Source organism: Bipolaris oryzae, assembly GCF_000523455.1.
Source record: "Bipolaris oryzae ATCC 44560 unplaced genomic scaffold scaffold_130, whole genome shotgun sequence".
Lineage (NCBI taxonomy): Eukaryota > Fungi > Ascomycota > Dothideomycetes > Pleosporales > Pleosporaceae > Bipolaris > Bipolaris oryzae.
The window spans coordinates 68088-81776 of NW_006911406.1; the positions used below are offsets into that span (position 1 = coordinate 68088).

The 13689-nt window shown below is 52.2% G+C and overlaps 5 protein-coding genes across 5 annotated transcripts; 3 read left to right on the forward strand and 2 right to left on the reverse strand.

The window, feature by feature from the left end:
• Window positions 1-1801: 1801 nt before the first annotated feature.
• On the reverse strand, window positions 1802-2632 carry COCMIDRAFT_102540 (uncharacterized protein; the record flags this gene model as incomplete). Its single annotated transcript, XM_007692485.1, has 1 exon — window positions 1802-2632. One exon carries the CDS (start codon window positions 2630-2632, stop codon window positions 1802-1804), a length of 831 nt encoding a protein of 276 aa, XP_007690675.1.
• A 2080-nt stretch (window positions 2633-4712) lies between these two features.
• COCMIDRAFT_28624 (uncharacterized protein) lies at window positions 4713-6053 on the forward strand (the record flags this gene model as incomplete). Its single annotated transcript, XM_007692470.1, has 5 exons — window positions 4713-4841; window positions 5050-5187; window positions 5289-5503; window positions 5684-5962; window positions 6020-6053. 5 exons carry the CDS (start codon window positions 4713-4715, stop codon window positions 6051-6053), a joined length of 795 nt encoding a protein of 264 aa, XP_007690660.1.
• A 639-nt stretch (window positions 6054-6692) lies between these two features.
• On the forward strand, window positions 6693-7262 carry COCMIDRAFT_102510 (uncharacterized protein; the record flags this gene model as incomplete). Its single annotated transcript, XM_007692486.1, has 1 exon — window positions 6693-7262. The coding sequence occupies one exon, from the start codon at window positions 6693-6695 to the stop codon at window positions 7260-7262; it is 570 nt and encodes a 189-aa protein (XP_007690676.1).
• Window positions 7263-9290: 2028 nt separating this feature from the next.
• COCMIDRAFT_102519 (uncharacterized protein) lies at window positions 9291-10090 on the reverse strand (the record flags this gene model as incomplete). Its single annotated transcript, XM_007692487.1, has 2 exons — window positions 9291-9918; window positions 9981-10090. The coding sequence occupies 2 exons, from the start codon at window positions 10088-10090 to the stop codon at window positions 9291-9293; spliced, it is 738 nt and encodes a 245-aa protein (XP_007690677.1).
• A 1582-nt stretch (window positions 10091-11672) lies between these two features.
• COCMIDRAFT_7672 (uncharacterized protein) lies at window positions 11673-13241 on the forward strand (the record flags this gene model as incomplete). Its single annotated transcript, XM_007692466.1, has 1 exon — window positions 11673-13241. One exon carries the CDS (start codon window positions 11673-11675, stop codon window positions 13239-13241), a length of 1569 nt encoding a protein of 522 aa, XP_007690656.1.
• Window positions 13242-13689: the final 448 nt, after the last annotated feature.

Sequence of the window (13689 nt, forward strand, 5' to 3'; positions counted from 1 at the left end):
AAAAGGATCTATAATAGAAAAGCTGATAATGTGTCACCCATGGCGTAAACGAAATTTCCACAAACTACTGCGTAATGTCGGGGCGGGATATGATATTTGATTGAGTATGTTGGGGGGGGGGTGGAAGCGAGACGATGACGATGCCGTTGGAAATTCGTCTTTTTTCTTGGTTTTGCGCTTCCCCGGTGGAATCCTTGGGAACAGATACCCCATTCTTTTGCTTTTCATCTTTTTCTTCATGCGGACTCCACGTTGCCCACAATTCCCTCGATTTGCCCACGTTGCAGCCCCAGGGGGGGAGGGGGGAAAGGGAATCACGCACCAAACTGCCCCCTGTCTGGCCCCGTAAAAAACCGCGGCTTGTCCGGCAATGGGCTGTTAGATACCGCGACCCGATAACGATTGTAGTTAGCTAAGTAAACCGATGTTGGAATTTCCCGGATTCGGCAAAGGAAGGTTGCGCGCACGCATTGCGATGCGACGCAGAATGCCGAGCGAGTCCACACACACACACACACAGACCCTCTCCTCTTGTATCGCCACAGCTATCCTCGTCGGTGCAGAACACGACCAGCAGAGAGAGTAGAGAGACAGGTACCGGCGCGCCTCACCATCCACTCGCCCATGTCAACTGAGGCGGTGCACAACCAAACCTTAAAATCACTCACAGCCCGCGCCTTTCTGTCCATCAGCCACTATTTAGGAGTGCTAAGCGCGCATCATGGTGCCAATCTTGCTGATAAGAAGCGTCGCCGACAACATTGATATGTCTAAAATGGGGGCGTGCGAGCGTGCGAGCTGGTGAGTGAGCGTGCGAGTGAGCCAGCCTGCAAGTGATCCTGTCAGTGAGCCAGCTAAGTTCCAGCCAGTCAATCTAGAATTTCGCTGAATCGACGGGGATAAGGGGAGGGAAGGTGGGGCCCGACTTGACCGTGGAAAGCTATTTCCACACTAGGGCCAGGAACGCGTACTTGGCAGGCACATACCACGCGCACACGGGCGCAGGTACCAGGGGGGGTCCCCGAATACGAGGCGCGCGACGAAGGGGGTGTTTAGCTGTCTCTTGCAGATTTGCCGGGGGGAAGGGAATTTCATCTCCTTTGGGTGCGCTGACTAGCGACGAGTTTGCCCCTTCTCTTTCTGTCCGTCGGTTGCGACATTTTTTCTTGTTTGTTGGTGCTCCTTTGTCTGGTAGCCTTTTTTTTTGTTGTCTTGCTCGTGCCATCGTTTTCGTGACCTTTGTCGGGTCCAGGAACAAGGGAAAAAAGGAGATCGGCGGTGTGGCGCACCGCGGCAGGCCGTGAAGTTTGATTCTAACTGCATGTAAACGTTAGAGGCGCCAAGTGCGCGGGCGCTGATTGGTTAGTAGTCGGGTAAAAAAAGCTGGGCGGGAAAAGGGTCCATAATACGTCTGTTTGTTAGTATTCACTTTATACAACGCAACTAAATAGGGCCAAGGCAACACGCGCGAGAAAACAAGAAGGCAAAAGCAAAGGGTTGGCTCGTGAATTCGTAAATCTGTAATTCGCAGTAGATACTAAGAGAGAGTTAAAAACGCTTGCAAGTACTGCGCCCCTAGTGTGAAGCAGGGAATGTTAAAGCCAGACGAAGTACCATGTACAGATACAAAGGAGAAGAGAAAATACTGTTCCGAACCAGCGCAATTGATATAAAGTTACGCATTGCGTGTCGTTTGGGTCTCCAAGCCGCCCTGTCACCTAAAGTAGAATAGAATCGAAGAACCACCCAAGAAGAGGCATTAGAATCCCCCTCTCTTGTCTCATGAAAGGCATCATGGTGCTTAAGCGAGATCGCAGCACCAAATGCCCTTGCTGTTGCTGCAACCAATCTTGGAGTAGTTGGGCGAGGTGAGAATCTCGGCGTGGCCAACCTGGCCCTGGTAGTCCCAGCCCTTGGAGAACTCCTTGCAGGCGTCTCCAAGACCTGGAAGGTTGGCCATCTCGCAGAGCCATCCACCAACGAAGACGTACTCGAATTTGTCAGCATCGCCAGGGGCGAGGACCTGGCCATAAGTGCCCTTGTTGAGCTTGTGCTTCATGACACCGTTGCCCTCAATGACGACATTGAGAGCGTTGGACTCGAGCTCAGCAGAGAACTCGAGCTTGCTGAGGCCGAGCTTGCTGCGCCACTCGGCGACGACATCCATGTAGCCTCCAGTGGAAGGAGCTGGGGCGGGGGAAGGCACCGGGGTAGGGGTGGGAGTTGGCTCGGGAGCAGGAGCGGGGGTGGGAGTGGGAGTAGGGGTTGGCTCTGGTGCGGGCTCAGGTTGCTCAACCTCAGGGTAGGGGCTGGGGGTAGCCTCGACGTAGACAACAGACGAGAAGGTGGAGGAGGAGGCGGGCTTGGGCTGCTCGGCCGGGTAGGCCTCAGGGGAAGGAGTAGCAGCGGGAGCGGGAGTAGCAGCAGGAGTTGATGAGGGGCATGGGGTGGCCTCGGGGGAGCCCTCGGTGACGTAGACGGTGTGGACTACGTGCTCGACAACAACCTCAACGTTGGGGTTGGCAGCGGGCTTGTCGGCTGGGTAGGCGGCTGGGTAAGCGGCCGGGTACGAGGGAGCGGCGAGCGCAGAGCCAGCGAGGGCGGCGATGGAGATGGCGATGGAGGAACGCATGTTTGTAGATTTGTGTGATTTGGATTTGACTGGATAGGTATGAATTTGGGGGAATTGACGAAAAGGGTTCGACGGTCGACGGGTTTTTGGTTATATGTTTGCGAAGAGAGCGTGGTTATGCCGTAGGGCGGTAGAGAACGTGGTGTCAAAGACTGACAATGTATACAGACTGAAAGACTGGCGTCGAACCTGGAAGTCGCAGACCTGGGGTATCAAAGGAAGGGCTGTTATAGTGAGGGGATAGACTACATTTATACAACATGGCGCTAAAGGAAGCGAACGGGCGCTGTGCAGCGGGTATGGGCCTGGAAATGAGAACGAGCGCCATCGCAGGTCCGCCCACGGCCCCGTCCCCTCCGCAGATTTGCCAATGCCTAGAGCTAGAGCGTCTTAGGCGGGTCTTTGCTGCCAACCTCGCCGCTCGGATCCTTTCATTTCATCATCCCCTAGAGCGACCTAAGACCACGCGGGTGACCAGGGGGTTTTGGAGTCCGATGCGCGGCGCACCAGTATTGGCTGACAGGGCTAAATTCCGTGTCTCCATCAAGCGCTTTTCTTACGGCAGCTGCAGGTCATCCGCGTCACACGACGTACAAGAGTAGTTTTGCGCTGTGTTCGCTTTGCTTGCCTGGCGCTTCGAGGGTGATTGTCGACGTCGCGGCTGGACATGGCCAAGGTCAGGGGCAGCACGTCCAATGATTGGGCTGGGCGCACTGGGCTCTCATAAAACCACCCGCCATGGCATTCCAGGCTGAAGACTAGCCCAGGAGCGGCAAGACGTAGACACGGTTGCCAGTGCGCACGTGTCCCCTGGCGGGTAGGGGTGTTCTCGCCGGGCTACGTTTCAGATATTTCCTTAGTCCCCTCACCCAGCTATGGCTTGCTCGCCTAGCTATGGCTTGCTCGCCTGGCCTTCGTACAGAAACTTTGTGCATCGGGGCGCAGAAACAGACAGCTCGGCCGCCGGTGGTGCACAGTTGCTCCGTTCCGTTGACCGAAAACAGTCGACAATGGGGCTTTGTTCTGGCAGTTTGAAGATTCGAGACTGGTCAAGCAACTTGTTGTCAAAGGGAGGGGTTATGGCGACTAATCGCAGACGGCGAGGGTCTACTTACGAAACAACGGATAGAAGAAAAAACCAACGTAGATCCCGTTTGTAACGCTCAACCATGAAGGAGGGGAAACATGCAGGCTTCCCGCCACGGCAGTGCATCGTGTGGTCGTGGGCGACACCCGCCATCGTCAGCGTCTCATGGTATTCGTGTTCCGAGGCGTCCCCCTGTATCACCAACCATTTTCTTATGCCTAGACACCTGCCTCATCCGAGTGCACTTGGGCATCTAAGCCGGCCCATAGGGCTTTTTTTTTGTTTGGCATTGGTCATGGAGCATGAGTACTCGTACGTGCAATGAGTCTGCACGGGCTGAGCTTGATGAGCCGCATTGTAAGCAATCATCCGACGGCCGGGGTTGAAATTTCTTGTTATTTCTCTACTGCCAGTTTTGCCCTAACGCGATATGTTGCAAAATTACCGCTGCAAGTAATGAGAGTATAGCGGAGAGGCGCCTTAATCCCGTCTAATTTCTCGCCCGCTCTGTTGCGTCACCAGTCTGTTTGCTCGTACTCGAGCCAGCATCAGATGAAGCGCCAACTGCGTCCCGATCCTCAGGCCACAGGCTGGAGTGAAACGTAACGTTGTGGTCTGGATGCATTCGAGGCCGCATGTCTTGCGCGTCCATTCCACAATACTGCGAAGTCGGAAACGAGCCTGACTGCGATACTACCTCACGGGGCCCACCGCATCTGCAGTCAAAGGCTTTGTTGATCAGACTTGGTATGGATACTTAAGGACCTGGCACATGTGTATAACAGCGCCATTGGGATGCGCCGCTCTTTTGTTGGTCTCCGGCTGTATGTCCCTTTGTTGAATGTTGCTTTGTCAAGTCCCATTGTCCGCCACGAACACTCCGAACATGGACACGCACACCTGCCGCATCCGTTGCCGCTGCGTATGTGAACATGTTTCCCCGCTTCCGCGACAGGCGGGAGGATTGCAACAGATTCTTTACGCGGATGCAAGATGCTTACGCAACGGATGGTGCTGATCGCCGAACGCCATGGACATCAAACAAACGTGGAGAAGAAAAACTCCTATCGATTAGATAGCTGGGCGGAGTGGCGCATCCTCACCGGCGCCATGGTGCAGCGCGTAAGTACGGCTCTGGCTCCGTATGCGTGCCGGTGTGGTTGACAGGTTCTCCGTGTCTTGTCTTGTTTCACATGCATTCGGTCCTTGGGGAAGCGGTCCTAGGCTTGCCTGGTTGCGTAGGCTGCATGCGGTGACATCAGGTCTTGCTCAAAAGGCCAAGCGGTGGTGCATTCAGCCCGTCGCGGGAATCGCACTATGACGCGTGCAGCCCGGCCCAGACTGGGGACGTGGACCACGAAAATTCTCTGCTCTCCATCCGGCTCCGCAGTCGAGTGTTGATTCATCTGCCGCCCAATGGGCTTGCTCGTGGGGTTGCAAGGGCGTCTACTCTAGTATCCGCCGACAGGTAGGCAGTAGTCGGGTGGGTAGGTATGCCGCTGATGACACCTCAGACGCCGCCGACGCAGCGGGCTTCAACTTGGAGGCTCATTAAATATGTAGCTGCAGAACAGCAGAGTACGTGGCGTCGGACAGCGAAGAAACAAGAGCGATAAGAAACCGGATGGGGAAAATTCAAAAGATGTTGACCTTTGCCGGCGAATGGCAAAAGGCGACGGCTGGTTGCAGCTGCATGGTGGCTTGGCACGTCCAGGTACCGTGTGCCGCGCCAGGTACCCGGACACCCGTTCACGCATCCTGCGCCCCCAACGGCCATCATTCAGGTACGTGGCAAATCCACGCCCGAGTCCAGTCACCGCTCCCCCGACTGCCCCGCTGCACAATATTGATACTATCGATGATATTCCCGCATACATGCCCACTACCGCGGCTTTTTTGCTTCGCTAGCAACGTGGTCGGGTCTGCGTGGCTCTTCACCCAGACCCTTACCACTACCAAGGCAGGATTCCAATTTGCCTTGCATACTCCAAGTCCGGCTCAGGACGCTACACCACCGGACGCTGTAATCCCTACCTCATCACCTGGGCACTTCTAGTCCGGCTGCTAGTACCGTGTAGCTCCAGGACATACACAGGGCATGCAGCTAGGCTAGCACAAATCGGGCCATATAAACCCTCGCCCGTAAACTGCCCGACATGTCCACACATTGAGTTTGCCAGGAAAAAGGGATCCGATCCCCCAAGGGAAGAGACTCTGAATGCTATCAAGAAGAAAAATATTTGGTAAGCCAGGCCCAGCTGAGCATAGCCACGACAAATTCCACTTGTCCCTTGCTTTAGTTCGCGCCACCAGCACAAAGGTACCATCAGATGAAAAAGAAACATGCAAAAAACCGGAACCCAAGATTCTAGGCCCACGCATCTCCTTACATCATACGTCTAGGCTAACTGCCACCACCCTGGTACCTGGCCAACCACAGTCCTACAATGCCGTCTCCACTGTCTACGTTGAAGCGCTGAAAGCACTACTGCACCGCGAAAACGCTTCCGCTGCCGCCGTCGCCGGACTTGGTCAAAGTTTTTTTTTCTGCCCTCAACGTTTCACGTAATTCGCGGGCGCTGCCTAAGGTGGGAGGGGGTCACTGAGTATTGGGTCGCTGGAGCTAGTCTTAGTCTAATCCTTCGCCGTGCATACTTCTTTTATAAAAGAGGGAGGATTGCCATGGAATCTTACCCTTTGAAATCACGAACACTGTTCAACATTCTTTTCCCCCGTCGCCTTCGGCAACACATTCCTTGTTCTCCCCAGAGGCTTTGACAGCTTCCCTTACAGTCCCTCCGGCAAACTCACGAAAAAAAATTCCCACACTCTCTTCTTCAACCCGAAGACCCACATACCAGCACTCATTCGTCCTCCGCTTCGATTACGAATCAGGATATCCTTTGAGTTGATCTCTCACTCTCTCTCTCACACACATCCCACGTGACCAAAACCCACCGACTCCACGTCACCATGTTCTCCAAGACCACCCTCCTCATGGCCCTCAACGCCGGCCTCACCCTCGCCGGCAACGCCATCCTCACCAACCGCTGCTCCTACGACATCTGGGTCTCCTCCGTCGGCGGCACCCACCAAACCCCCTGCACCCTTGTGCCCGCCCGCACCCAATACACCGAGGTCCTCTACAACACGGGCACCTCCCTCAAGATCTCCTCCACCGACAGCATCAAGAACGGCGAGCACACCCAATTCGAGTACTCCATCGCCGGCGGCAAGATCTGGTACGACATCTCCTTTGTCAACTGCGCCGAGGGCGACTCTGCCTCCGCGTGCCCCGGTCACGCTGAGGGTCTGGCTATGCGCGGTACCGATGACCAGTGCAGCGCTGCGGACTGTGCGGCTGGCGATTATTGTCCTACCCAGGCGTACTATGTCGATACACCCCTCATCAAGCTGGGACTTAAGGAGCCCGTGTTTGATTGCCCGACTGCCGATGTTGACCTCCACATGACTGTCTGCTCGGGCGAGGATTCGCTCAAGAGGAGTGTGGCTGGCCGTGTCGCTATTGACCTTGAGGGTTAAACCTGCATAGGCAGATGATTGTAACGCGCATCGGTGATGCTTGCGGCGTTGACGCTTTTTTGTCCTTCTTCTTGATCGCGATTGCAATCGCTTGGCTTTTTGTTCGATTCTACCATGATACATATTAGGGCTAGACAGGGTCTGGGGCGTGGTTTGATTACCCACTCAGCATGCTTTGCGGGATTGAATGTCTTTTTTTGAAGAAGGAGAGGAGGGGTTCACGACAGTATACGATTCGATTATGATATGACCTGGGAAAAGTTAGAAAACCTTGATCTTTTGCTGGTCTGCAAATGACTTTTCCAACTCTCTCTTCCTCTATTTGCTTTTGTGCCTCCAGTGTTGCCTCTCATCTTCATACTGACACCCCGCTTACTCAATCAATTGCAATTACCATATCATGTCCATCTCTCTCTTCCCTCAATACATAATCATTAAGTCACATACCACGGTAGTATCGCGAGGTCGAACCCCTCCCCCCCTTTTTTTTTTCCTTTTTCCCACCTGCATACATCTGAACCACACACGCTCCCTCCCCTCCCCGCTCAAAAGCAATCAATAATCACTAACCGTGTTTACTTCTTACACCTGCATTTCGCGCGCCGCGTAATCATAAGATAAGTAGTTCTTCCCTGCAATCTTATCAAGCGAGGAACCGTATTCGTGGCGGGGAATTGCGCTCTGCGGATTGGTCGAAGGGTCTACGCGCGTAATTTCCGGGTTGTGTCTCGGAAAGCGAGGGAGGGATGCGTTGGCGGGTGGCGCTAGGATATCGGGATGGGGAGATGAGTGGTACTTGGAATGGTTTTTTTTGAGAGGTAGGTGGGGTTGTGATGGCAGTGATTTTGTGATTGAAGGGGCCGGGGGGTTTGGGAAGTGGCGTTCTTTGTATGTGCACTACGGTTTAGCGGTGATTTCGGTGAGTGGAATCACAATTGGTGTCGGTGGGTGTGCTGCTGAAATTTTCTCCAAGTGATGGTTGGGCGAATGTTCGTGATCAGGTCACTGTTTAGAGGTGTATTCGAGGACTTTTAGTCGGAGTACCTTGTGGTCAGTCATTCGTAACCCCATCTTCACTTTGTTTAACCAGCATGCGGTAGTTATACAAGAGTATGTTGTAGTTGCTATATCAAAAGGGAAATTTACCGTGGTCGTCCGTGACGAAAGCGGGCCACGAAGTGGTACTGCACGCTCGACTGCTGTTGGTACTTTTGAACTGATTTAGTAAGTCAGATTGGGAACTCAGATATGTCTTCATATGTCAACATCTGGTTATAAATACTCATTGTGATACTGAGCAACACGAATGTGCTCCTTTCAGAAGAAATCGTGTACTTGCCCGTTGAGAATCACTTTTGCTTCATGAGACACTTATCCCAAATTACCCCTATGACCTCAAAGGACAGGCAGTTCATGGTGCCTAGTCATTCCTGAACACTTGAGGCAGGGCTTTCGGATTTTGAAAACACGCTTGAGGTTGAGTTAGAGTGGACGGATACAGGCGCCAAGGTGATAGCTGTCCCAACTAATCTTCCCAAGTACTGTTACACAAGGAGAGTGTAGCTGCAAGAGTAAGGATAGATATACCACAAAGAGGAAGGTGACGTTTGGAACTAAAAGACCGGGTTCTGCACGATCATGCACGCTTGGCCAAATAAAGGGGTATGGCAATGATAATCATTGAACTTCCAATGCCCAGGACGGAGCAAAAGACTTGATATGGCAACTCAACACGCGACACTACCAGGGTGGTTAGATAACCTGGGGCGGATCATGCGAGCTAACAAGACCTCACGTGGAAACCAGCTGGATATGTAACGTATGTACTATCTACAGATTAAAGCCAGCGCGCGCCTCCTATGCACGAACAACAAACTACCGCCTAGTTTTCCGCCAGTAATTATTGCAGGCCCAAACATGTGCTTCGTGAATTCAGGAACGCCATGCCCCTTGCGAAAATCAGAGTCGTGAAATCGTGACATCGTCATCGCCAAAACGCCAAAAACCAGGCAAACAAAAACGTATCGCTTAGTACCGTCCGACAGAAACCTCGCCAACAAAACTGGGATGCAGCTCGATCTCGTCAGGCGGCGTGTCTGGCGCCAGTCCACCTTGTGTGCTCGCTCTTCTGCCCGCTAGACTTCCGGCGACGCTTGCGCTGCCTGATCGGCCACCGTCGAACCTCATTCTCTTACTGCTGCGGTCCATGACCTCGAGCTCCTCTCTCAGGTTACCAACCTCCTCTTCCTTCTCCTTCCACAACGCAAGCACGGCCTGCCTCTCCTCGTGTAGTCTTGCCTCTTCTGCTTCCTTCTCTTTTCTGATGAGTTCAAGCACCGCGTCTCGCCCCGCTTTCGCCGCAGCTTCATCTTGCATGCTCGTGCCCGTCGAGCAGCCAATTGCGCCAAGTATGTCGCCTTCTACTGACAGAATGGGTACGCCGCCACCGAGTGTAGTGAAGCGCCCCGAAATAGCATTGCCAATGCCAGATGTGGCGCTGCCCGGCCATGGTGTTTCTTGGTATGCGGAGGTGGGAATTCGGTTTCCGGCGGCGGTAAAAGCCATGTCCATGGCAGTATTTATGGAGGTAATCTTGGCGCCATCCATGCGTGTGAACGACAGGAGATGGGTGTGGGCGTCAACTACGGCGATGCTCCTGATCGGTTGTCAGCTCTACTCCGCACAAGTCATGTGTTTAGTGAAAAAGAGGGGTCATACATTGGTACCCCAACTTCAATGGCATATTGCTCTGCTGCTTGCAGGGCGACTCGCGCACCACTTTGGGTCAGTGTAGGTAACGCTGCTGTCGCTGAAGCTGTTGGTGCCATGTTGAAGTATGAATTGCGCATTAAACCGGAAGGCGGAGGAAGCAAGTCTGAGGAACCGCAAGTAGTAAGAGAAATCAAGGCCGTCCGAAAAACAGCCGCGGTCTCGTGTCCCCCAGCTCTTTAGTACGTCCCAGCGAGCGGGTATGCGGCTAGACTATTGCAGATTGGTATGTCTTTCCAGGCAGGCCAATCTCCTGAAGGATCGAGAAAGAGTTCTTTTACGATAAGCAGCCCGTGGCGACTGTAGCTAACGATATCCTGACTAGAAGGGCCGCGGATTCATCAGACAGAAGTGGAGTAGACGGGCGATAGGCACCAAGCTCGCCTTACCCCAGGTTAAGGGTCTCAAGACCGGGACTGCTGGTGCCATGTTCTGGTAATTTGTTAATGTTTATCCGACACGGATGCACAGTGCCGTGTGGAGAGATTTTTTGTGGGCGGGTTAACATACCCCAATTAGGCAAGCAATATGCGATGTGGACTGATGCACTGGGGTCTCCGATCTTTATGGCTGGACAAGACCACGTTAACAATGCTAATAGAAACACCTCATTGCAAAACAGGTATCGCTGATATTCTTTGGTATACGCGAAAAGGATGCTGAGCCCTGGAGGCGTATGTCACCTTTGTTCGGGGTGTTGCGTCTATGGGCGGGGGACATGATGTGACTGGGTGTTGTGGCAAAGTTGAGAGCCTCAAGTCTACGAGATCGACAAGGCTGCACAAGGTGAAGCCGATCATAAATCTGCCGTCATCGTGCATCTTGATGTGTGGTGTTGTGTGGTGTCGTGTGATGGTTCCAACACGAATCGCGCTGGGGTGCACGATTCAACCCTAGTCCAGAATGGGATTTAGCATCATGTGGAGAAATCCTTCGCTCCTTCGTCGACTTACGCTGCCTTGACTTTCGCATGCAGCTTAACTTTTGAGTGATGAATCACATTAGAATGAGTATCTGATCCCACAACGCTCAAGTTCGGAGGCGTCACCACACGTTGCTTCGTGCGAGAAACCCCAGGTTCACTCTCGATACATCCATCCGACTTACACTCCACATGTCACGTCTACTACAAACCCAACTAGCAGTGGGATTAACAAGACTACGTGCCGAGACATCTTTGTTATGTCAGCTCGGATCGCAAATGACCGGCTGTGCCCGTCGTTCCCGGCCGAACCACGGATCGCTAGTAGACTATTGCCTGTCAAAGGCTTCAAGATACACTGTACAAACAACTAGTGAAAGAGGAAGACTACGAACGTAAAGAGGTCACCATAGACGATTGTGCGAGTTTCCCCTCACCTCACATTCACTTTGTTGTTCAAAATCATATCTATTCACCGTCTCTTTGTCTCTCATTATGTTGTTTTCCCTATTGTTCGTGATGCATTGTGCTCCGCGCTTTCTTTGTCAGATACCAGACAACAACTTTCAAACACCTACGTGCTTTTTAAAAGATACTATATCTACATCATTGCACACATATCAACATAGCTTCTTCTGAACGCGCAACCCTATTTGTGCAAAACCACGTATTACCACATACATTTCTCTGCCCAAATCACGACATAGGACGAGAGAGAAATGCTGGGATTCATTCTCCAGAATGATGTGTTTCTCGCAGCCATTCTTAATGTGGTCCTCAACTTCCCGGGCGTTCGATACTTTTGGGATCCAGCCGTAGGCTTGACGTTAGCTAAGCAACGTGCTTCTATCCCAAGAGTCGGCGCAACTCAAATAGCGACCTTGAGCCCGGAACCGACCATATTGAAGCCTACGTCGATCTTGCCTCCGGAACCGGCTACATTTACGCCCATATCGACCCTGCCTCTAAAACCAGTTGTATGGAAGCCTTTCTCGACTTTGCGTCCAGAACCGGTTACATTAACAGAAACCGTCACTCTTATAGTGGATGCTACTACCCAAGAGCAACAAGGTACAGCATGGGCACACTATCCAACTGAATCAGCGGCCCTACCCGTAAATCCAACACAATGCTGCACCGAAGTAGCGCTATATGAGCCGAAAAGCAAATTTCAAGCATGGACCGGCTGGGCGATGTTGATTCTACCAGTCATCATCTTGAGTATGCTATATCTGGCGTTGAGATCAGGCTTTGTAATCATCAAACTACCTGCAGCTGAAGGCCAAATTGAGGAGACGAAGATCGATCCTGCAAAAGACAAGAAATCGGAACAGGAGATGGAAGCTGAAGCTTGCGGTATGTTCAAAGACCTGGACAGAAGTAGGCAAGAAATGCAGCGTTTGATAGAAAGCGTTGAGAAGAGAGATGCCATGCTCGAGTGCCTTGGCATCTTCAAGGACAACGATACGACACCTGATGAAGAAAGCCTCAAGCAATTGGTGAAGAATAGAAAGAAATCACTCGAAGCCAACGAGGACAGCTTGCGGAAACTGCAAGCGGAGAAAATAGCTTGTTTGGAGAAGATCCAGGAACTGGAGGCCGAAAAACCAAAAATGGTAGAGGATATCAAGAATCAATTCGACCAGCACTACGCGCAAGATGTTAATCCCAAATACCAAGAGTCCTTGAACGACAAGGATTTCTCGATCCAATACTGGCGCAACGCGTTCTTCAATAACGAAAAAGACGAAGCTATGGAGGCGAACTACCGGCTCTGCGAAGAAAAAGAAGCCGAACTTGCGCAGCTCCGTACTCTACCTGCACAAATCAGCGACTTAGAACAAGCCCTCCACGATGCTACGAAGCAAATCGAGACTCTCCAGCAAGAAAAGAAAGACCAGGGTATTGCGGATAGAAGGCGATGGATGCTGGAGAAGGACGACTTGTGCAAGAAACACAACGATGTCACTGAAGCGCTGAAAGCCGAACTCAAGGAAGCCAAGCAGCTGTCGAAACTGTCGAAGGAGACTTCGAAAGCGCAGCAAGACAGCAGCGCGGACGCTACCGCCGATAAGAAACAGGCTGAGAGCTTGAAGAAAGAGCACGAGGCTATGATGACTGAGGCTTCTGAGCTTCGAAAGCAGATTGAAGCTATCAATAATATCGTCGACGAGGTTGTTCAGGATTCAGAAAAGCTTAGGAGCGAGCGTGATGGTCTTAGGGAGGCTCTAGAAAAGCTGGAGAAGGAAAAGGCGACCGAGAAGAAGGCAACCGAGGAGAAAAAGTGAGGTGGGAGTGGGTGTTTACGTCAAAAAGTGACTGGTTCTCAAAGGGGCGAAGGTTATGTATTGTCATTCTTCCATAGTTTGAGGAGTTTTCGGTGGCACTGAAAATAAGGGATGGCATAGAAACGGCGTTATTGAATTGAATTACATTATACAATTAGTAGCTCCAGATAAAATAAAACAAAAGATCGTATCTCGTAACAAAGGTATTGCCATCTCAGTACAAAGACACACAGCTTCCCCACTCAACAAGTTGTCTTCCCACAATCACGAAACCCCAGATCGGTGCCACGAAAATACCCATTGGTACGAAACCTAACATGTGTAGGTGCTGAGTGCCTGGTATGAAACTGATATAACGTCCATCCCTCCGTGGCGCAAATCCCTGTGTGCCGCAATCGGCCAATCAGCTCGCTTAAATCACGGACTTCTTCCTAAAACTTGGGAGCTG